Consider the following 25,530-nt stretch of genomic DNA (forward strand, 5'->3'; position numbering starts at 1 on the left):
TCTTGGATCTATGAACAAACCTTCACTCCAGGAAGCAAGGGGTGATGGGGTGGAATTACTAGTATTAGTATAGTATCATTCAGGAAACTGAATGTTTAAAAAAACAATGTGGGGGAACAGTACCTTGCATTTTCTTCTGGCTGCTTCCATGATCTTTCATAGACAGTTCCATGGGCACACTGGGCTCTATGCTAGCTAATGAATGTTCTGTTGATTCCCAGGTAATAGTAAGAGAACTAAAATTGTCAAATTTATGCCCCTGATGATCATAAACTTCTAGCTCCAATACTGGATTGCGGGAAATTGTAACAGGAACCTATAAGATAATCATTTTGCTTATAAATAGGAAAAAATATCTTTAAGAAATACACATGCATCTGTGTGTATGCACACAGATAAGGCACACAATCAAAGGCTGGCCATGTTCTACTATACTGAATAATCTAAGTTACTAGGCTAAACATATTTCACCAGAATTTTGGGATGAAGCTGTTGAAAGGCAGCTTTCCAGTGCTACTGTGATATCTAAAAGGTACCTAACTTGCAGGGGAATGGGTGGGGCTATATTACAGGCCAGGAGGGCTTTTGCACAGCTCCAGGTTATGCGCCAGTTACGCCCTTTCCTGGATCGGGATGCCCTTCGAACGGTCACTCATGCCCTTGTTATCTCCCAGATAGACTACTGCAATGCGCTCTACATGGGGCTACCCGTGAAGAGTATCTGGAAGCTTCAGCTGGTCCAGAATGCAACCGTCTCTCCCCCATGATTTCAACCCGTCCCACCCGATCACACAGAGAAGGCATGCTCTGGACCCCCTCGGCAAAAGAACTCCGACTAGCAGGGTCCAGAAGGCGGGCCTTCTCTGCTGTAGCCCCTGCCCTTTGGAACATCTTGCCCCCGGAGGTGAGATGGGCCCCCTCACTCCCGGCCTTTTGGAGGGATTTGAAGACCTCGCTCTGCCATCTGGCCTGGGGTGGGGAGGGAGGTCATCAGATATGGGGTTGGCTCGCCCCCTAGAGGCCTGGTGTTGCTTCCATCGGCCTCCTGGATTTTTCCTCTTCCTTTATTCTATGTAAATGTGTTTTCTTATAAATTTTAACTATATATTTATTTTTTGTTTTAATCTGTTGTAAGCCGCCCAGATTCCCCCTCTGGGGGGAGATGGGCGGGGATAAGTTTGTTAAATAAATAAATAAATAAACAAATAAACAAATAAAAAAAAAAGTGGTAGACTTTTCTTCCCCTCTTACAGGATACTTCCCATTTGTTCCACAGAGTTTCAGAGCATATTTAAAATGTGAGGGATGCAGAGGGCAAGGAGAATCAGATCTACAATTCTAGAACAACTGAATACAACCATATGTGTTTATTCATTTATCACACCAGGGTCTTGTGAATAGAATTTTGAAAGCATCATAAAATGGCTAACCCCCAACCCTGTTCAAAAGTAGTATGATGGTATGGCCAGATAATGTTCTTGAAGGCAAGCTGATAAAGTTGCTCCCCTCAACCCCTAACCTCCCAGGATATTTTCTACCACCATAGTTTATTTTTCTTCAGGGCAGTTGAGATCCTTTCAAGCAAAGCACTGGACAAAACCATCTATCATTTTATCTCCAAAATATGCCTTGGGCTCTTCTGTGGGTCCCTGCACAATTCTTATAAAAATAATGCTAGAGGGTGGGACTTAGCAGTGTATCAGCTTCCCCCTGTCTGCCCTGTTTCATTAAAAACATATTGAATAAATTAGGTGGATCAGGGAGGATGGTGGGGACCAAGAGAAGTATTCATAGTTACCACACTGCCTTCCCCTGATTTATACCTACCCCTTGTTTGTCCTGGTGAAAAAAGGGACAGGAAACCACTAGCTTAGGATCGGTAGATACAGGTGCCAAGGTTAGCCGAGAAGGAGTGGCACAAATCAATGTCACATCAGCTGACTCAACAGCTGGGAAGGGGTTAGTTACAGTGGGCTTGTTGCCAATTGTTAATGAAATTACCTGCATAAAAATTGGTGAGAATAAATGAAAAAAAGGAATGCTATACTTAGCAAAACATGTCTTCCTTATGCAATACAGTTTAAGAAAGAAACATTAAGGTTGTGTTTTTGTTCCAGTAATAGTCTGAAATGTTGACACATAAAGGTGTATCATTCTGACGTTTATTTTCAGAAGCAGTTCTAGTCCATTATCAGAGTGGATAATAAACTTCCCATTGTTTATTGCAATTTTACCCAATTTAACCCTACAAAATAAAATTAAGTTTTTAAGATTTTGAAACAGATAGTTGACCTCTCTTTCTTCTTTTAAGAAAAGTAAATCTGTAAGACAGGGGCATGTACACATACAAGTGACTGCTTCAAGAGTCACTAACTTATTACTGTATTTTAATCCTAGATGTCTTTTATTTTATTTATGGGCAGAAGCAATATTCTTATATTCACTGCACATTCGAAGTAAACTTAGGTTACATGAATACTCTGGGGATAATTTTCCATGTGGTGCTGTTGCACAAAATTTATTTTTAACTATACTCACAAAGATGATTAATGCAGCAGAATGAGAATTTTATGAAACTATTTTCAGTGAATGTCAGGTTAAATAATTGGATTATTCTTACATGAAGGTTAGATCATCAATGATAAAGATCAGAATCTACGATCTTACATTATTGTGGACTGTATAATCCAACTCTTGCAGCCTAGGAAATGGTTTCTGAGTGCACGTTACTTCAAAAACTTAAGAGATTATTTATATGAAAGTCTTATCTTTTTAGGACATAACTGCCTATATTTCCCTCCCACCCCCAAACCTCAAGTCCTGCTTGGCTGTCTCATAATGGCAGGGATGTTCCTGGGAGGGCTGAGTGAATGACAAGAGTATATACTCCCAGCAGAGTTATACAAGGGCATGAAAGCAATCCAGCTGCCTAGTTAAAGCAAGCAGACATTTATATTAGGCAGCAATGATATAAGAAGATGCTGGAGGAGGAGGATCACTTTAGTGATAACAGTAAAGTCATTTCATAATGCACAGGAGAAGGCAATGGTAAACCACTCCTGTATTTTACCAAGAAAACCTATTTGATAGACAAGATAAAGCGGTTGATAATATAGTTCCAGATGATGGTCCCCTGAGGTTGGATGCCACTCAACATGCTACTGAGGAAAAGTTGAGGATCTTCAGGAGATAAAACCTTTTATGCTATGACTACATTTAAGCCTTTCGGCTGTCTAGTTGCTGATGTTTCCAAGCAGGAAAAGAAAATCTAAAGCTGCAAAGAACCAACTGCAGTGGGAACATGGAACTTAAGGAGCATGAACATTGGAAAACTCAACATAGTGAAAGATAAAATGTCAGAGAGACAGTAAAAGAAGAGAACAGAAGCCAAAGCCAAGAAAGATAAGGATATCGGGAAGGAACTTAACAAAGGATTTCAGAGAGCTGTTAGAAGAGATAAGGAGCGCTATTACAATGATATCGGTAAAAACATCAAAGACTGAAACAGACATGGAGAAAACAAGGAACATTTTCCAAAATATCTCTGAATTTAAAAAGAGGTTCCAATCTCAAATTGATATACCAGTCAATAGTAATTGATTCAAAGAAGATCAAAAAAAGATGGAAGGAGTATACTAAAATTTTGGATAGTAGAAATGTCAACATCTAAGATATCTTAGAAGATGTTCCTGACTTTCAAGTATTTCTAGTACTAGATGGTTAGATGAGTACTCTGGTCACTACCAAGTCTGAAAGTTACAGGAATTAATATAATGTCCACAGAAATATGGCAAGCAATAGAAGAATCTCTAAAGATTCTAATCAAGATATGCCAGCAAATCTGGAGAACAACAGATTGGAAGAGTTCAGTCTATATACCAATACCAAAAAGAAAAGAAAAGAAAAAAAGGAGATTTAAGAGGGTTTAAGAGATTTAAGAGATGCAAACAAGAAGTTCCTTGATTTCACATGCTAGCAAAATAATGCTTAGGATCATCCAAAACAGCTTTCAATCTTACATGAATGGGAGATGTTCAACCTGGTTTTAGAAAACATTGATGCTGATACACACCGGATTATTGAAAAAATCCAAAGAATTTTAAAAAGAAGTCAATTTGTGGTTTATTGATTATAGAAAGGTCAACTGTGTCAGGCTGCAGAATATGCTAAGGAAAATTGGAATCCCAGAACTTCTCATTGTCTTCATGAAACATCTATACACAGAATAGGAAGCCACAGTCCAGAATATATACAGTCCAGAATATACCTATACACAGAATATGGCAAATCAGACTGGCTCCAGGTCAGTAAAGGCAGTATATTCTTCCCTTATTTATTCAACCTATACACAAAATATATATTGACAGTGTCTGAATTTAAAGATAAGCGTGGTTTTAAAACTGAAGGAAGAAACATCAAGAACCCGCAATGTGCTGATGGCAATACTCTGATAGAATAAAAAATATACTGATGGTATTGAACTTTGGTCTTGGAGAAGACTCTTCAGAATATTGTGGATAGCGAAGAAAATAAACAACTTGATCATAGAACAAATCAATCCAGACTTCTTATTAGAAGCACAAATGACCAGGCTCAAACCATCATTTTTTGGACACATTATATGAAGATCCAGCTCCTGTGAGAAATCCATAATGCTGGGAAAGGTAAAGAAAGAAAAGAAGTGGATGACCAGCAGCAAGATGGAAGGACTCTATTATAGTGACGTTGGGTGCAACATTAGGGGGGCCAGGTTGGGGACAGATTGCCCTGGAGATGTATTTATATGGTCACTAAGACTTGATAGCACATAATCGATCACTGGTTATATTTGAACATGACCATTTGATTGCATTCACCCATATTGATTTGCAAGTGCATACTATTTTATCTGAAGCATTAAAACTTTAAGTCATGCCTGCAGTTTAAAAAAATCAAATATGACCAAATTCAAAAGTCAAACTGTTGAGATACTTAAGTGTACAGGGATTATTTTTTGGTCTTTTGTGAAGCTATAATCATCATGTTATGTATCTTTATGTTGTTTAAATGTCTAGTAATCTGAATGGTGCTTTTCAGTTGGTTTTTTTTCTGCTGCTTTTAAATTCTTATGAATCTTAGGAAAAAGAGTAATATGATAAGTAATTATCTTCAGTCAGGAAACATTCACTGAGTTGTTAGAACAGTAGCACCTTTCATATTAAAAACATTTGTAACAAATTTAACAAAGTGTAATTCTTATGAGTAATAACAATAGCATTAGTATACATAAAGATCAGCAACTGATTCATGCATTCAAATGTCATAATAGTTATTACCATATGCAAGGCAACCATCTAAAACCTTATTTCTTTTACAGACTGTTAAAATAAACCATCTCAATTACTGTGACCTAAAAATCTAGCAAACTTTTATATCTGTCTCACTCACTTGATCCCCTAGGGTTTTGCAAGTTGCTCTAGCCCAATGCTGGAAAGAATTCCTAGATGTAGGTGGCCCTAGTAAATATAAACCAACATTCTCTGGATGTTCTGTATTGATATCTCTGAAGAACTTGGATGGCTCTTGAATCCATGGTCTGGGTCCACCTTCAAAGAGGATATCTTTAGAGGAACCCAAAGTTACCAAAGCAGCAGAAATGGGATCAATAATCTAGGAGAGAAGATAATAATGATTCAGATCATGATACTATCAGTAATTTTTTCAGAAATTGTTATAGACTTGTTCACTATCCTATACAGTTCCCTCATATTAGACATTGCAGTGTCTATAACAAACTGCACTGATGTCAGAAAGATGACAGGTCTGTCATGATCTCATCACATAAGGACAGAAATTAATGCTTGCATATGATACAAATATGTATAGTAAGTTGTATACGTTACATCATGAAATTGTGAGTCCAGCAGGACCCCCAAACTGCACACATGATCTGTCTCAGGCAGTGCAACCCCATCTAGAAGAGGAGATGGAAGGTCCCCAGAACCAGGTGGTCCTCAAATCCAGAGCCACTTAGTCTTATTAGGGTTGAGTTGAAGCCTACTGTTCCCCATCCAGATACCCACAGCCTTCAGACACTGAGACAGGACCTCCATGGGATCCTTCAGACAGCCCAGGGTGGAGATATATAACTGGGTATTATCTGCATACTGATGAGACCTCACCCTGAACTGGTGGATGATCCCACCCAGTGGGTTCATATAAATCTTAAACAAGAGAGGAGACAGCACCAAGCCCTGTAGCACACCACATAGCGGGGGCTGTTGGCTGGACCTCTCCTCCCCTATCAACACCAACTGGAACTGGCCATGGAGGAAGGGGGAGAACCAGCACAATACAGTGCTGGCTAACCCCAACTCCCAGAGCAGCTCCAGAAGGATACTACTAAAAGCTGCTGAGAGGTCAAGCTGCTTTATTTATCAGTGATGCAGCTGCTCAACTTGAAAGATCAGAAGCAGAGGCTCCAGTTTGCTTCAGAGGGGCATACTGGAATCAGCTCAAAAAAACAAAGCATCCTCTGAAATATCTGCCTACTCTGAGTAAATTAGGAAGGCTCCACTTGTCTCCAATGTACCTGTGGCTGCATGGAATTGCTGACTAACACAAATGCTCAGATACTTTTTGTGCAGGCATAACTGTTTCATTTCAGGACTCTATAGTACAATGCTTGTAATTCATGCAAGGAATGATTTCCCCAAAATAATTAATGGATTTGCTAATCTGCCTACAGAAAAGAGTCTCATGAGAGGAAATCCCAACATCTGTTTTGCATCTTGTTCCACCTTACTTTCTATATACTGGAGAAAGTGCTTCTTTACATTCATAGCAACACTGTTTTCTGATTCATTTTCTTTGAATAATTTCCACTCACATTAATGAGAGTCATACCCAAGCAAATTTTTTTCAGCTGCTTTCAACAAAGTGCTTGGCTTAAATTTTCCTAGTGTTTCCTCTGACCGATATTCCAGACCTATATAAATAGCAACATATGACGATGCACAGCTTCATAAAATAAGCGGACAAATAGCCAGAAAAGCAAGCAGATGTTTCAAGTGGAAGAACTTAAACTGCAGGACCTGGCATGAACTTGTCTTTGGTTTTGGTAACTTCCAGTTATTAGAATAGTAAGCTGTTCTAATTGTTTTTAAGTAGCATTAACACTTGAATATAGTTATGCACAAGAGAAACCAGCAGGTGACTATGAATTTTTTTTTTTAGTATATTAACATGCTAGAATATTAATTCCAGTTACACTAAAATATTTAATTTCTAACCAACCAGCACTTCGTTATATTTGTTGACTTCTAGTCAGTCAATATATGTATTAACAATAGATGTGTGTGTGTGTATGCACGCATGTGGCTTTGAGTCATTTTTTGACTCCTGGTGACTGCCTGGACTAGACCCTGCAGTTTTCTTGGCAAGATTTTGGAAGTGGTTTGCCCTTGCCTCCTTCCTAGGGCTGAGAAAGAGTGACTGGCCAAAGGCACCCAGCTGGCTTTGTGCCTAAGGCAGGACTAGAACTTACAGTCCCCTGATTTATCATCTGGTGCCTTAATTACTACACCAAACTGGCTCTCACATGTTAACTACAGATGTTGATATTACATTTAGAGAATTTAGCATTTGCAAATAATAAAAAATGTGACAAATAATTCAACCCACTTTGTGGAGATGAGAAAAAAAGATTAAGGATATTCAGTATACAAACTCTATGATAGAAAGGTGCCAATTCAGAAATAGGGTTAATGATAACTTACTCTGTGAGAAAACCTCCCTGAATGTGGAGAACTAGTAACTTCCTAATAACTTAGTTTTCTTCCTAGAGCAAGAGCTGTTTCCAAGCTCAGCATTTCTTCTGTGAGGGTTGCTTTATATGAACAGCTGAATCTGCTCTTAAAACCAATGTTGTTTAGTGTTATTTAGTGAAGCTATGGACAGTCAATGCCCTGGATCTCAGAGGTGCACCTACAGAAGACTTCTGGTCTACTCATATAAGAAAAGTTCCACGTATGAAGGCTTTGTTTTCATTTTAGATGCCACTACAATATTTATAAAAAGTTTACATGTCTAAAAGTTGCAATGTAATTTTTTAAAAATTATTTTCAGTGTTTTATTATTTTATTATTTTTAATATATTAGGATTTTTAAAACAATGCTTATTTGGTTTGGGGGTTTTGGTTGATTTGGTTGTGCTTTGTGCAGCCTTCTGGGTTTCCTAGAAGAAAAATAATGCAGAAATATTAAGGAATAATAGATATAATAAATAACCCCTGCAATCCTTTAAGCACAAACTAGGGAACATTCCAAATAGAAAACATCCAGGAACCCAGTTCATTTAATTCCAAGTGAAATATCAGTCATTACGTTTGCTTAGTTCACTTGTGATCTTAAATCAGTTCATATTGCATAATCAACATACATTTCAGAAAGACCAACTGATTTTTTAAAACAACAGGCTTACTTTTATTGGGAGATAGGCTGCTATGGTGATACTGGCACTGAGGTGAATATGATCATGGGTATAACTAACAACAAGTGTTGAATACCCTTGGGTTTCAGCTTTAACTCTGATCCCACTGCAGTATTCAGGAGTTGGCTTAAGTCTCCCTGTTAAGAAAACACAAACAGAGCATAAAAATAAATAATATTGATATTACACTTTTACATGTTTATTTTTAAAACTTGCCTATGCTAATAAATATACTATTACTAATCAGTGTACTAATAAAACAAATAAACCCCAAAACAGCCAATTACAGCAGAATAAAGTTGAACATCTGTCAAAATGGATACCGAGTTCGGTTTCATCATGGCTACAAATTGATGAAATCAAAAAGTAAATGAGAATATTCCAATGACAGATTAATGATAGGGTGCATATGAACACTCCATATTGTCAAAAAGATTGGAGAACTGGTGTCTGACTTTTCTTGGGAGCTTCCAAATAAGACTGTTGAAAGGCATGTTATACAAAAAGAAATCCCTTCTATTGTGCTGCCCCTCTGTGCCAACAAAACCTGCTCTGGGTGGTAGGGGGAGCCCTGGAGGAGATTTGGGGAAGACACAGAGGCCTGCAGGAAGATTTCTTGATGATAAAATAAATGTGCAGTCTTTATTTCAGTCTTTTTCTACCATATATAGTGGGATAGAGAAGACAAAAAATCTTCTGAGTAATTATTGGACTAATACGACTTCCAGTTTTGTTTGAAAAAGTAACATTTGCCTAAATATTTTCAGAAATGTTAAACTAATGATAGAATGACAAAGGATCAGCAACAAGACACATAGAAGAAAGCTCAACCAAGTCCTAAGCGGTAAGTAGTACTTACAGTATTTAAAACTAGGAGAGGTATTTTATGAACTACTATGCAGAATCATTTTTGTTTTGGACACATCTTAGACAAATTTATTCCTCCCACTGGAGCATGCTTAATTATGAGACAAATTTATATAAAGGTTGTGATTGATATTAAGCATTTAAAAGCATTTACTATTAATAAAAGAGACATTAATATATCAGGAAGTGTGTTTCTCATTTGCCTATTTATTTAAAAATTAAAATTTATTTTAAGTCACCTTGAAATGGACTGAACACACCATGGTTTTCAATGTTGACAACTAAATCAAAATGTGAGCAATCACTTAGAGTGACCATCTCATTGGTTTCCTTATTCATCACACCAATAATCTTCAGAGGCAAGTCCAGTATCTCGCCCACATGTGCTTCAACTGGACAAGGTGTGAACTCCATATTACTGGGTTCTATCACATAGACCTAGGAGACAAGAATAAAGACACAAGGTCCAGACTGAGATGCAAACCCTGAACTGGAATTTAAAAACAAACAAAAAGCAAAACCCAAACTAATTAAAAGGAAGTTCTTAAACATTAATGGCACATGCTCAGAAGCTGACTTATTTATTCAGAAGCAGCCCATTTCACACTGTCAATCATACTACATTACATTGGCTCTGATATCTTATGGTGCCCATCTTCATTATCTTGTGTGCCTTCAAACCAAATCCCACAAAAAGCCTTGGCATATAAAATAATTATATAGCAAGGTTGGTTTGTGAGTGGTAACTTACAACGGATTGTGAAGTGTGATTTATGGTGTATTTTCTGTGGCATCTGTATGAAATTGCTATCTCAAATACAGGGGTAAACCAACACTTGGATGATGGGTTTGCATTTAATTCTTTATTATCAATAAAGAAAACATCACAGATGGATGGTAACATTTCATAACAACTGCTTGATCAAAGCATTTCATTTGGCATGTCTAATTTTTGAAGCCATCTGCTTTACTGCTTCAGGTTAAATTGTAGACCATATGGTATGGTGTTAAAATTGTAATCCTTGTGGAACTTATAGACTACTTGCATAATCTGATAATCAAGGTCAGCGGGCAGATGCTTTGTTCAAGTAGAAAATGCAAAGTGTGAGCAATTTAAAATCTTAAACTGATGATGTTAGTTTAATTTAATATTTGTTCCTTACAAATTCAAGAGGGGTAAAGTGCACTCCTATTGCTATGTGCTGTGAATCTTGAGTCTGAAAGTAGACTTTTAATTAAACATGTCATTTCTGAACCTTCTGGAAGGAAGTCTCATTTGCTGAAAATTGTCATCTCTTACCAGATGCTTGATGTTGAAACCTTCAGTAGCACCAATCATTTATTTGAAATTTAAAAGGGGGAACTGAATATAGTATCTCAGTACTCACAAGGGACATGTGCAGTGAACAGTCTGTTTGACAGGGGGATGTGCAGAAAGAGTGGCACTATGGATCAGTCATTCAACTTCTGAATCTGAGACAGAGGTTTATAAGGGAAATTATTTGGGGGAAGAGTAGATCATTTGGTGGACCGTTCTTCTGCCCAAATAAGTTTTCAGGTAAGTCCATTTATATGCTTGGGCTTTGATTTGAATTCTCAGACATGATATTTCACATCAAATGATTAGGGCTTGTTTTTTTTTTTCATTCTACCCTTGTTCTCAACAGTATGACATTTTGTTTGAAATCTGCTTCTGGAATATTTGCATTTGCATGTAGTTTTAAAATACTTAGATTAGATTGAAGCTCTTCACCATACATAAATAGTCCATCTAGGAAATTAAGGAAGATTGATCAGTTAGGAACTTCTCTACAAGAAACACAAGTCTTCTCTGCAGCTCCTGACACCTTCTTACAAAATAAGTTACCTTCATTTCCCCATGGTGTAGTGGATTCTGAACATCTTTAGCATGAATGACACTGACACCAATCTCATTCCCAGTTGTCATTACACCCTTAGTTGTAACTGAAGCAACAGCTTGCTGAGATGAAGACCAAGTAAAATTTCCACTTCCACCATAAGCCTTGGTTCATAAAAGAAAAGCAAATTAAAACATTAGGTTTATTAATGAAATTTTTAAAAATATACTCTTGTTAGATATTCAATTCAAATTAAAGGGAATACTTTGGGATAGAATTACCAGTCAGAAATTCACAAATGTACACTCCTTTCTGTTAAAGCATCATAACAACACATATCACTGCAATATTATCTTATTTTTCTTTTTATCAGAGGTTGTATCTGTTGATACGTCTCTAAAACATCTCAGTACCTCTGGTTGCTCATTGTGCCAAAAAACGTTTGATAAACTGAGAGACTTCAGTGATTAATAGTGCCTGTAGTCAGCATATTGTTTCCCAGGTCAGCACGTAAGAGATCTAGGTGATAGGATTGTCACAATTTTTAAAACCCTGATTAATTTCCTTATACTGAAAGCTAGAGGAAGCCAACTGAATTATTTTGTCTCAGTGCAACTAACCTGAGTATTGCTGAAAGTGCTTCCTAATCATGGGAATTATTTGGAAGTATAAATGCCAAAGGGGGAGGCAACACAGAGAAACAGAAGAAAATTGATTTCTTCCTGACATAATATCTTTATTTTTATCCTTAAGGGAAGGCTAGCTACATATATACATGGCTTTTGAAATTAATCAGAAGTCAGTCACTGATAACAGTAACTGCATTTACTGTGATTCCCACAGAGGCCTAAATTGTTCTGCTCTACAGTATCCTTAGTATTTCCAAAGATTCTGTATCATCAGGTCTAAGACCTTTTCAAAAACTATCATTTAAAGTAAAGCATTAGAAATTTTACTACTTTTCAGTTTTTCTAGGCTGAAAAAGAAAATGCAATTTGCTCCATTTTATAGCCTATGAATACAGAAAGATGAATTTGCTTGCACATTAAGCAGCAGGATAGTTCTTTCTGCTACAGCTATCAGAGATCTTTACCATCTGTTTCAACTTTGTAGTTGCATAAAAATCTAGTCTGAAAGGTACCTAGTAGAATCAGCCTAGGTATCACATTGCCAATATTAATCTGATTTGCATAATTAATAATGGCAAATAATAAAATAATATCTCCATATCCCCTGCTAGCATGTTTTTTTTCCCTCAGACTTCCTTCCTACCACTCCTTTCCAATATTCAACTTATTTCTTCCATGTGGAGTGCCATATGTGTGCAAAGGCTGCACATGAAGACTAATTTGTCATAGAATTTTTCTGAGCAACATTAAGTTATATAAAACGAAGCACAGTAAAAAGCCAAGTGTGCAATTTCTTTTTTAAAAATAAACTTTGTCCCTTCTTTTCCTGATTAATATAAAATGGCACATATGAAACAATAATGATGGTCAAAATTTCTTCTTCATAACGAATGAACCTGTTTCTAGCATTAGTGGCTGAAACAGGAATAAAATATGCTCTGTATTTTCAATCATTTTGGAATAAATAGAGGTCCACCAATCCAGCATTCTGTTTCTGTAAGCAAAGTTTCTCATAGATACTAAAAGAGGTTTAAAGTGCACCTCTTAGTAGACACTGCTGACAGATTTCCTTGTGAATTTGTCTAATTGTCATTCCCAGTACAATAGTCCATAGAGGCTAAAATAAAAATTTACACTACAACAATACAATTACAGTAAATGATACCCCGCCCCCTCCAAAGTCCTGCTGTGCTGCCCCATCATGATGGAGGGGTGTTCCTGGGAGGGATGAGTGAAGAACGTTGGGAGTTACGCCAAAAAATATATATTCTCAGCAGGGTCACCCAAGATGTGAAGGTCATCCCAGCTGCCCAGCTAAAGCAAGTAGGCACCTATATTGGGCAGCAGCGATATAGGAAAATGCCAGAGGCAGATGATCACTTTAGTGACAATGGGAAAGCCATCAATTTGTACTGTGTGGGAGAAGACAACAGTAAACCACTCCTGTATTTTTACCAGGAAAACCACGTGGATAGAAAACATTAAACGATTGAAGATATAGTGCCGGATGATGGTCCCCTCAGGTTAGATGGCACTCAACATGCTACTGAGGAAGAGCTGAGGATCTTTTGGAGTACCAATGGTGTTTATGATGGGCTAGATTAAAGCCCTTGGAATAGAGTATCTAATTGCTAATATAGCCATACAGGAAAAGAAAATTCGAAGCTGCAGAGAAAGAATTAAAGTGGGAACATGGAGGTAAGAAGTATGAACACTGGAAAGCTCAACACAGTGAAAGATGAAATGAATTCACTGTACACTGATATCTTAGGCATTACTGAATTGAAATGGACTGGGACTGGACACTTTCAGTCAGAAGATCAAATCATTTATTACTCAGGACATGAAAAATAAAGAAGAAACAGGGTTGCTTTTATAGTTAGGAAGGGTATAGCAAGAACACTAGTTGGCTACAATGCAATCAATGACTGAATAATATGTATTGAACAACCCTTGTGGACAACCCTTTAATACGATGATCATCCAAGTTTGACTGTGGAACAGATCATGAACTGTTCATGTGCAAGTTCCAAATTAAGCTAAAAAGAATAAAAAAGCCAACCACTTTCCACTTCTGTTTGTCTGATTGTGCGTCACTTCCCCCTCCCTCTTATACTCCTGTGAAACTGAGTCATTTCCTCCTCCCCTCAGATTGTTTTGGGCTTAAGTTGCATTTTTCACTTTGTTGCTCTGGGAATGGATTTGGTTTATCTCCATCAAAGTCATCTTTATTCTCTACATCGGCCCAGAATTCTCACTCAAGGCACAAATGACCGGGCTCAAATCATCATACTTCAGACACATTATGTGGAAAATCTAGCTCTCTGAAGATGGATTTAATGCTGGGAAAGATGGGAGGAAAAAGAAGAGGATGACCAGTAGTAAGGTGGTTGGCTCACTTACAGTAGCGATGGATGGATGTTGGAAGACCTGAAGGACTAGGTTAGGGATAGATTATCATGGAGAATACCCATGCAGTTGCTAAGAGTTGACCCTGACTTGATGGTACATAATCAATCAATCAAACAAACAAACAATAAAAGATATAAAATCAGCATAAGGTATCTGAAAATCATAAAGAACCATGACATCCCAATAGCAAAAAGGCATAATTCAATTTTTCCTCCTAAAGGAATTGCTCTTGTACTTTGTTCATTTTTCCTATCTTTCCTGTCTCCATTTCTACACTACTGAATAAATTTTAAGGTGTAACAACCAACAGCATACAAAGGATTCCAAGTATATTTTAATTTTTTTCCCTAATTATTACCAATATAAAATTTATCTTTTTCACAGCAGCCACAACTGATAGCAGCTACCAGCCACAGTCAATTAGAAGAGATGGTTGATATGAAAATGACTATATTCCCATTAATGAACTTTATATGTAACTCTGAAGTGCAAACACTCAACTGAGTTGAACTTCATTGAGGCTTTTCAGGAAGAGGATTTAATGGAATTTTATGGAATTTACTCAGATATAAATGAGGCATTGGTTACTGGGGCCTATGCCCAGCTATTAACCATCCAGAACTGCATAGTCTTATTCAAGATTACTTTATTTTTTTTTTACATCTTTAATTAGATAGGCTGACTAGAAAAGAATCACCAATGTCTGTGTCAACCAACAGCTTAGCATTTTTTTCTAACCACATTTCACATGGATATCTGTTTTGAAGAAAAGCATTCTGGCATAGACAAAGGATAAATCTTTTTGTAAACAATTCAGACTTTCACAACTTTAATTGAGTTAACTTAAAAAAAACAAAACTCCTTGCATAATAGAACTTTCTTGAAGAAAGGCCCTTCTATGAAAAGACCTTATTCTTGAAACTGGAGAAACATGAAAGGTACAGAAAAAAAGGTATGGCTGAAAGAATATATAAATAAAGCACAATGTTATAGCAATAGTGGAACCCCCCCCCCAGAAGTGATATATGTCAGTGCCAGGGTCTATGGTGTTTCTTCTTTCTTTGGCAGTGAATATAGTTGTAGATTTAAAGAACCAACAAGTACCTACCTAAGCCACATTGGTTTTTATATTTGTCATTTGTTTTTATATTTTATTTGTCATTTCTATCAACATTTCTCATTTGCAACCATACACAAATTATACACTTCGTTAAAAAGAAGGTTTCTAAATTGTAAGATAAAGTAAAATGTAGGTTTTAGGAACACAGGTGGGAAACTACAACCAAGTAGCAAGAAAACTGCATTTTCCAACAGAAACAAGGTTACAGCCACCTAAGTTAATAACACATGCTAGAACAGTAATGTATTGTATTCAGTGGCTAAGCTTGCTGTATTCTACATTTAGATGGTTTCAATACCTACCAGGATTCTGTACTGATAGACTCCTGCTTTTGCCTGCCATGGAAAGGTCAAAATGCTTGGTTGAAGAACAATGGGAGCATAGATATCTACTTCTTGCTGGTTTTGTGCAGGAAGAGAAAATGTGTGAACACCTCCATCCTGATAAAATAAATGTGCAATAAGTAAATATTTTACTTCAGTGTTTTTTAAAACTCGTTTTTATTGGGAAAGATGCAATAGGCAGAGAAGTGTAGGGCTACTTCATATGCTTCCCCCTCCTCACCCTATCCAACCATGAACATTAACCTCCATTCATACGAGGGTTCCACAAATAGAACTTGATTCCTAGAGATTGCTCTCTCCTGTATGAACTTCTCTATGCTCTTGGGGCATCAGTACAGATACTTCTTCAGGAATTCATGCCTATTAATTTATTTAAATTGCAAATGGAGTCAAGGCATTCCTAGCTATGACACTCATATTATCTTTAACTTACTTTTTATGGCATTCTGCTTCAGCCAAGTAACTTTTTAAAATTTTCTCATGCCTTTTAAAATGTCATCTGCCTATGCTTTTATATGCTAGTATAATGTCATGATTGTATTATTTTATTATTTTGGTTTGGTGCATTATAATCAAACAGTATTACTGAAGGGTGCATTTTAAAAAAACAAACACCAGCATACGTTCATGGATTTAGAAACTCTCTTGCAACATGTTTTTGAGCCAATATATCTCTGAGCTGCACAGAATGGGAAGAAGAAAATACTGAATACTAAGACAGACCATGTATTTATTTATATTTAATTACTGAAGATAGGGAAAGCTTTTTACAGAATCATGATGATCCACCAGCTACCACTAAATAAAAATTGACTAGATTACTATCTTTTCAAAAATAATAAATATTCACTTAGGGTAATAGTGCATGCCTCCTACCCCTTGAAACTCAAATTACTTCTTAACAAACTGGCTAGGTTACTAGGTAAATATCAAGCCCTGATGTGAATAATTTCTGATGATAGACTTGTTCTAAAAGTTATTCCTTCTGACCCCACTCACTTCTCCTAATTACTAAAAATAAAAAATCAGGCAGGGTCACTTTCAAAGTTAATTCCCATATATTGGCCCCAAATATGCAAATGAAACTGGCCAAGAATCTGACCACAAAATTTCACCTTCAAAAAATGTTGGAAACAGATTTTCCTGTTTGGAGTGAGTTGAATGCCATCCAACATAAAGCTCATTTAAAGGGAAGTATACAAATACAGATGTGTTTGTAATGTGCAACAAATTATTTATGTACACACGCATGCACACAAACACATATAATAAATCAGAATTGTTTTTAATCTTCTGATTTTTTTTCCAGATTGCTAAAGAAATCACTCCAAAGATGATTATATTAAATAAGGTATTTGCTACACATTGGTGAAAGGCAGAGGAGATGTGCTACTAAGACATATTAATTTTGCACAGTGACTTCTTACTAAGCATAATATCTAAATATAAAACTTATTCTTGTCTATCTGAAAGTCCTAATTTCAACAACTGCACTTCTTTATAATCCATTTAGGAATATGTAATATATTACAAATTGTAATTTTAACAAAACCTATGAGATTTTGTTTTCAGATAATGTTTTTGATTGAATTATATCATATTTTAAATTTCTATTAAAATAAAGCAGCTGAATGTGCTATTAATTAGTAAATTCATCTAATTATTAATTAGACAAGGTTCAAATACAAGACACATTTTTAAAACATACCTGATCTACAATAGAAGTTAATGTAGCACTAAGAATGGTATGTCCTTCTTTTATTGCTTTTATGTAGTGATATGAACCATTCAGAGATGACTGCACAACTTTGAAATATTCTTTTGAGAAGTACATATCAATTCTGATGTTCTAAAATTTAAAAAAAGGAATGGTTACCAAATACATTTTGAATAAAAACATACTGTAATAAAAATGCCATTAATATAATTTGATGGTACAAGAAAAAAAATGTGTGTTTTTTTTAAAAAGCATTCAGTTGGAATCTAGCTTTCTCGTTTGTCATTGGGTAGTTTGTCAAAATAAGTTGCATTATGCATGCCCCATTTCCATAATCTATGAAGGAAATCAAAAAGAAAGAAGCAGTAGTTTATTTATTTATTTATATTTATTCAGCAAACTTGTCACTGCCCATCTTGTGAAATGACTCTTTGTGCAAGTTTTGTTACTAACAAATCCATCCTGAGTTCTAGCGATTACTACATTGTTTTTTAATGTGTTTGCAATTCAATCTTTTTATGGTCTGCTCTAGAATTTTCCCAAGTATTGAGGTCAATTGACTAGTGGCTCCCCCTTTGGAAGATTGGTCAATATTTTCCCTCCTCCAGCCATCCATGCTCTACGGTTTCTCAAAGACAATGAGAAGCTGGAGAAAATATCACAAGAAAAATGAAAACATGGCAAACATACAGCATTCTGACAACTGAAATAAAAAAGCTGTTCAGCTCTCAGTGAAAGCTAATTAACTGCTATGATGTCCAATATCTGGTCATGCTGCCTAAGCCATACCTTATAATGACCATCACATAAACTGCTCTCAAATGCACTAAGAAATCCAGACTTTTACAAGCAGGTCTCCTTGTTGTAAGAAGTTTGAGCCCTATAGTTTTATTCAAAGGCTTTTCATTAGTACTTCATTTTCAATACACGTATGCATTGGTTGTCAATTCAAAACAAAAGAACTATAAACCATCTTGAACATTAATAAGCAGGAATAAACTTCAGGATGTTATTTCTACTTAAAAGATGTGGACTTCTGCTTTTCAACAGAGGGTCTATTCTCTTAATTTTCCTAGAAAATTTTGCTGGTTTCATAGAAGAGTGTCAGATTGCTGTTAAAAATGCAGAAGGCTAAATAAAAAACGTAGAAACCATAACTTTTAAGAGCAAAGAGATAGCTTCAAGGTAAGGATTGAAAGTAGCAAATTGTTTTTCAGCATTTGAGCTAGACACCTGTTTCTTTGTTCATGTGGTATCTATGTTCTGTCTTCAATTTAATCCTAATAGTGCTCCTGATTGAAATCCCTTTTGTCATTTTCACATCAAACATATAATTGATGTGATTTTTCAGAAAAATGCTTATTTATGTTTCATTTACCTCAGATAAATACACCTTATTACTTGACTTATCATACACTTCAACAGTGATTTCATAGAACCTCTCAGTTTCCAGCACCCATTTCTCACCAGGATGAATTGAAAATCCTGCAAAGCAAAAGCACTGAAAGTCATATAGTTATGGAATACATACCTGATCAAAACACATCAGAGTGATATTAAGTGTGATCCTATATAAACTTTCCCATAAAAGGAAAATATTTAAAAGAAGATCTTACTATTCATCAGAAAGTTATGCTTTCCAAACTAAAAATTCAGTAATCGTATATACTATTCAGTAATCACATATAAAGTTGGTTGTGCAGCAGCTTCAAAGAACTCTGGAAGAAGCAGATTAAATGGACCTCTTCCAGTTAAGATTCAGGCCCAGATATGGAACCAAGACAGTATTGATTGCACTCTTGGATGATTTCTGGCAGGAGGAGGACAGGCATGGTGCATCCGTCTTTCTTCTTGACCTTTCAGCAGCCTTTGATACCTTCAATCATGGTATCCTTCTGGATTGGCTTCAGGGGTTGGGGGTAGGCAACACCATTTTATGCTGTTTCTTCTCCCTCCTCCAGGGCCAGTTCCAGTAGGTGTTGATAGGGGAAGAGAGGTCCAGCCCATCACCCCTTTGTGGGGTGCCACAGGACTCAGTGCTGTCTCCTCTCCTGTTTAACCTCTACATATATCACTGGGTGAGGTCATCCATTGGTTCAGGGTGAGGTATAATCAGTAAGGAAATGATACCTGGTTACGTATCTCCATCCCAGGCCACCCAAGTGATGCTGTGGAGGTCCTGTCTCAGTGTTTGGAGGCTGTGGGGGTCTGGATGGGGAACAACAGGCTTCAACTCAACCCTAATAAGACTGAGTTGCTTTGGGTTTTAGGATCCCCTGGTTCTGGGGACCTTCAATCTCTTGTGCTGGATATGGTTGTACTGCCCCAGACAGATCCTGTGCACAAGCTAGGGGTCCTCCTGGATTCATGGCTCCTGCTCTTTCAGCAGGTGTGGTTGTGGCTGGGAGGACCTTTGCTTCACATTGTGTGCCAATTGTGCCCATTCCTGGAATAGGAGGCCCTGCTCACAGTCACTCATGCCTGACTGGATTACTGCAATGCGCTCTACATGGGGTTACCCGAATGAGGAATATTCAGAAACTTCAGCCAGTGCAAAATGCAGCAGCGCAGGCAGTTATGGGTGCTGGTCGTTCAGCATATGTGACACCTCTGCTATGCAAGCTCCACTGGCTACCAGTATGCTTCCAGGTTTAATTCAAGGTGCTGGTGGTTCCCTTTAAAGCCCTTCATGGCTTGGGGCCAGGTTACTTATGGGACCATCTCTCCCCAGTGGTGTCTAACTGTCCTATTAATCCAGCAGGAGAGGCATGCTTCGGGTCCCATCCATGAGAGACCTTCATCTGGTGGGACCCAGGAAGAGAGCCTTTTCTGCCATGGTGCCCACCCTCTGGAATATCATCCCCTCTGAGATTAGACTTGCCCTGACCCTGTAAAATCAAATTAAAAACTTGATTTTACCATCTAGCCTAGGGCCCTGGCAATATGGGTGAGCCCATTTCATGGTTAATTTGAATGTCGGACATTATGAATGTTCTCGGCAGCTATTTTATGCTACTGATTTTTTAAAACTTTTGGTGGTTTTATCCTGTTTTTATTTTGTTTTTAATTATTAGCTGCCCAGTCATGTATATGAGATGGGTGGCCATATAAATTTACCAAATCAATCAATCAATCATGAATTTTGGATAAAGTGAAAGGATATTTAAAGAAAAGGTGAGGAAGGATTTGAGAATGCAGATTAGGAGTACCTGCATTTACAAATGGTAAGATCAGTATCTATTGGACAGCTTACATATTAGTAAACTTACTGAAAATGAGATTCTAGGATTCCAAATATGTGAAAATCTGAACAACTGAAATATGCCATACACACTATTGCACTATTAGGTCTACTGAGCAGCCGGCCACAGAAATATGAAAATAATAATAATAATAATCTGCCTATCCCAGGTCCTTGGGAAGGACACAATAGGTGGATAAAAATGCCAAATCCAGTCTAAACATCTGGCTGACTCTGCAACCAACCATAATAATAAAGACCAAATGAAGAATAGAAAAGAAGCAAGGCAAAGTATTACATGCCCAGTACAGAAAAAAACTAGCAGGCAAAGCAGATGACAAGAAGACCTGGCAATGGCTAAGAGCAGGAAAGTTGAAGAGAGAGACAGAAGGGCTAAATTCTGGCTGCAAAAGACCAAGCCTTCAGAACAAATGCATATAAAGCCAGAATTGAGAAGACAGCAGCAGACAGCAAATGCCGTCTCTGAAAAGAAGCTGAAGAAACAGGGGACCATCTAGTTAGCTACTGCAAGAAGATCACACAGACTGACTACAAACAACAGCATGACAAAGTAATAACAATGGTGCATTGGAATATCTGCAAAAAATACCATTTGCCAGCAAACAGGAACTGGTGGGACCACAAAAACAAAGTAATAGAAAATGAGGGAGCTAAAGTGCTCTGGGACTTTAGAATTCAAACAGACAAGCACTTCCCACGCAACACCCGAGACTTAACAATTGTTGATAAGAAAGACAAAAAAGTCTGGATAGTGGACATTGCAATACCTGGAGACAGCAGAATAGAAGAGAAAGAACTGGAGAAAATCACAAATATAAAGACCTGCAAATAGAAGTAGAACTATGGCAAAAGAAAGCAAAGATAGTATCAATAGTTATAGATGTCTTAGGTACAATCCCAAAACATCTGGAGCACCACTTGAAGACCATTGGCATTGACAAAATCACCATCAGTCAATTGCAAAAGGCAGCTTTACTTGAAACAGCTTACATCCTGCAAGGATACCTTTAACACCATCAAACAACAACATCTGGCTATCCCAGGTCATTGGAAAGGACTTGACAGGAGGATAAAAATGCCAAATCCAGTCTAAATATCTGGCTGACTGTGTGACCTACTATTTATATGCTACGTGACTCCCAGCAACTCTGGGAATTTATTAAGTACATACCAATATGTTGTAAGTATACATTTATATATGGAATTATTTAGCTTTGGCTATTAAAATAATGTATGAAGTTCTTTATTTTATTTCTACAATTAGCACTCCCCTTCATGGATCACTGCCTTGTCGTGGCGAAGGGGCTTGCGTAACTCAGTGAAGCCATGAGCTATACCGTGCAGGGCCACCCAAGACGGACAGGTCATGACAGAGAGTTCTGACAAAATGTGGTCCACTGGAGAAGGAAATGGCAACCCACTCCAGTATCCTTGCCAAGAAAACCCCATGGACAATGTTAAAAGGCTAAAAGATATGACACCGGAAGATGAGCCCCTCAGGTCGGAAGGTGTCCAATATGCTACTGGGGAAGAGCGGAGGGCATTTCCAAGTAGCTCCAGAAAGAGTGAAGCGGCTGGGCCAAAGCCGAAAGGACGTTCAGCTGTGGATGTATCTGGAAGCGAAAAGAAGGTCCGATGCTGTAAAGAACAATATTGTATAGGTACCTGGAATGTAAGATCTATGAACCAAGGCAAGCTGGATGTGGTCAAACATGAGATGACAAGATTGAACGTCGACATCTTGGGAATCAGCGAACTGAAATGGACGGGAATGGGTGAATTTAATTCGGGTGACCATTATATCTACTACTGTGGGCAAGAAACCCTTAGAAGAAATGGAGTTGCACTCATAGTGAATAAGAGAGTGGGAAAGGCAGTAATGGGGTACAACCTCAAAAACGACAGAATGATCTCAGTGCGTATCCAAGGTAAACCATTCAATATCACAGTCATCCAAGTCTATGCCCCAACCACTGATGCTGAAGAAGCTGAAGTTGACCGCTTCTATGAAGACCTACAACATCTTCTAGAACTAGCACCAAAAAGATGTCCTTTTCATCATAGGGGATTGGAATGCTAAAGTAGGAAGTCAAGGAGTAATCGGAATAACAGGCAAATTTGGCCTTGGAGTACAAAATGAAGCAGGGCAAAGGCTAATAGAGTTCTGTCAAGAGAACAAGCTAGTCATAGCAAACACTCTTTTCCAACAACACAAGAGACGACTCTACACATGGACATCACCAGATGGTCAATACCGAAACCAGATTGATTATATACTTTGCAGCCAAAGATGGAGAAGCTCTATACAGACAGCAAAAACAAGACCAGGAGCTGACTGTGGCTCAGATCATGAGCTTCTTACTGCAAAATTTAGGCTTAAATTGAAGAATGTAGGGAAAACCACTAGACCACTCAGGTATGACTTAGATCATATTCCTTGTGAGTACACAGTGAAGGTGATGAATAGATTTAGAGGATTAGATTTGGTAGACAGAGTGCCTGAAGAACTATGGACGGAGGTCCGTAACATTGTACAGGAGGCAGCAACTAAAACCATCCCAAAGAAAAAGAAATGCAAGAAAGCAAAATGGCTGTCTGATGAGGCTTTACAAATAGCTGTGGAAAGAAGGAATGCGAAAAGCAAGGGTGAAAGGGAAAGATATAAGCAACTGAATGCAGATTTCCAGAGAATAGCCAGGAGAGATAAGAAGGCCTTCTTAAATGAACAATGCAAAGAAATTGAGGAAAACAATAGAATGGGGAAGACTAGAGATCTCTTCAAGAAAATTGGAGATATGAAAGGAACGTTTAGTGCAAAGATGGGCATGATAAAGGACAAAAAAGGCAGGGACCTAACAGAAGCAGAAGAGATTAAGAAGAGGTGGCAAGAATACACAGAAGAACTATACAAGAAAGATCTTAATGTCCCTGATGTCCACGCTGGTGTGATCACTGACCTTGAGCCAGACATCCTAGAGAGTGAAGTCAAGTGGGCCTTAGGAAGCATTGCTAACAACAAAGCTAGTGGAGATGACAGGATTCCAGCTGAGTTATTTAAAATACTAAAAGATGATGGTGTTAAAGTGCTGCACTCAATATGCCAGCAAGTTTGGAAAATGCAACAGTGGCCACGGGATTGGAAAAAGTCAGTTTACGTTCCAATTCCAAAGAAGGGCAACGCCAAAGAATGCTCAAACTATCGCACAATTGCACTCATTTCACATGCTAGCAAGGTTATGCTCAAAATCCTACAAGCTAGGCTTCAGCAATATATGAACCGAGAACTACCGGATGTACAAGCTGGGTTTCGAAGAGGCAGAGGAACTAGAGATCAAATCGCCAACATTCGCTGGATCATGGAGAAAGCACGAGAGTTCCAGAAAAATATCTACTTCTGCTTCATTGACTATGCAAAAGCCTTTGATTGTGTGGATCACAACAAACTGTGGCAAATTCTTAAAGAGATGGGAATACCAGACCACCTTACCTGTCTCCTGAGAAATCTGTATGCGGGCCAAGAAGCAACAGTTAGAACCGGTCATGGAACAACCGATTGGTTCAAAATAGGGAAAGGTGTACGACAAGGCTGTATACTGTCACCCTGCTTATTTAACCTATATGCAGAGTACATCATGAGAAATGCCAGGCTGGAAGAATCACAAGCCGGAATTAAGATTGCAGAGAGAATCATCAACAACCTCAGATATGCGGACGATACCACCCTAATGGCAGAAAGTGAAGAAGAACTAAAGAGCCTCTTGATGAGGGTGAAAGAGGAGAGTGCAAAAGCTGGCTTGAAACTCAACATTAAAAAAACTAAGATCATGGCATCTGGACCCATCAATTCCTGGCAAATAGAAGGGGTAGAAATGGAAGCAGTAACAGACTTCATTTATTTGGGCTCCAAGATCACCGCAGACGGAGACTGCAGCCATGAAATTAAAAGACGCTTGCTCCTTGGGAGGAAAGCTATGGCAAGCCTAGATAGCATATTAAAAAGCAGAGACGTCACCTTGCCAACAAAGATCCGCATAGTCAAAGCTATGGTTTTTCCAGTAGTAATGTATGGCTGTGAGAGCTGGACCATAAAAAAGGCCGAGCGCCGAAGAATTGATGCCTTTGAACTGTGGTGCTGGAGAAGACTCTTAAGAGTTCCCTGGACTGCTAGGAGGTCAAACCAGTCAATCTTAAAGGAAATCAACCCTGATTGCTCATTGGAAGGATCGATAATGAAGCTCAAGCTCAGATATTTTGGCCACCTAATGCGAAGAGAGATCTCTTTGGAGAAGACCCTGATGCTGGGAAAGATTGAAGGCAAAAGGAGAAGAGGACGGCAGAGGATGAGATGGTTAGATAGCATCACTGAAGCAATGAGCATGAAACTGACCAAACTCAGGGAGGCAGTGAAGGACAGGAAGGCCTGGCGCAATATGGTTCATGGGGTCACGAAGAGTCGGACACGACTTAACGACTAAACAACAACAACAATTAGCACTGAGTACTAACCTAAGTATCCTGGGTCCACAACAAAAATGGTGCCATTTGGTAATTTGGAAGCCCCTTGCATAGACACGCTTGTAAATCAGTTAAGGATCCAAAAGTTTGAAAGAGATAACAAATTAATATTAGTTGTTGTATCAGTAAAATCTGTGATTACCTAATTTCTAACATTAGACTCAAAGAAGTCACAGTGAAGATTTGTTACAGTAACATCTATTCTATTCTCTGCTGTTTGAACAAGTCAGGAGTAATGCTACTTCATGAGTAGTAGTGCTAGCGTTGAGTATCCTGGAAAGGTAGAGGCCTCTAAACCCAGGGTGGCTAGTTCAATGAACATTTTTATTACATAT

General features: G+C 37.9%; 1 protein-coding gene across 1 annotated transcript in view; it reads right to left on the reverse strand.

The window, feature by feature from the left end:
* Nucleotides 1-25,530, reverse strand: part of NUP210 (nucleoporin 210) — a 112,193-nt gene that overhangs the window by 42,194 nt on the left and 44,469 nt on the right. The window contains exons 8-17 of the mRNA XM_088134153.1: nucleotides 25,187-25,254; nucleotides 18,797-18,903; nucleotides 17,410-17,550; nucleotides 15,660-15,797; nucleotides 11,205-11,360; nucleotides 9,577-9,775; nucleotides 8,462-8,607; nucleotides 5,428-5,649; nucleotides 1,828-2,001; nucleotides 124-316 (exon numbers count right to left, since the gene is read on the reverse strand). Of these exons, the coding sequence (XP_087990279.1) occupies nucleotides 124-316; nucleotides 1,828-2,001; nucleotides 5,428-5,649; nucleotides 8,462-8,607; nucleotides 9,577-9,775; nucleotides 11,205-11,360; nucleotides 15,660-15,797; nucleotides 17,410-17,550; nucleotides 18,797-18,903; nucleotides 25,187-25,254 (1,544 nt within the window). The remainder of the gene's footprint in view (nucleotides 1-123; nucleotides 317-1,827; nucleotides 2,002-5,427; nucleotides 5,650-8,461; nucleotides 8,608-9,576; nucleotides 9,776-11,204; nucleotides 11,361-15,659; nucleotides 15,798-17,409; nucleotides 17,551-18,796; nucleotides 18,904-25,186; nucleotides 25,255-25,530) is intronic.

This window comes from Python bivittatus, unplaced genomic scaffold, assembly GCF_059951505.1.
Source record: "Python bivittatus isolate LINGU-HERP-01145 unplaced genomic scaffold, Pbiv_v1 ctg000080_np1212, whole genome shotgun sequence".
In the NCBI taxonomy this organism is placed as follows: Eukaryota; Metazoa; Chordata; class Lepidosauria; order Squamata; family Pythonidae; genus Python; species Python bivittatus.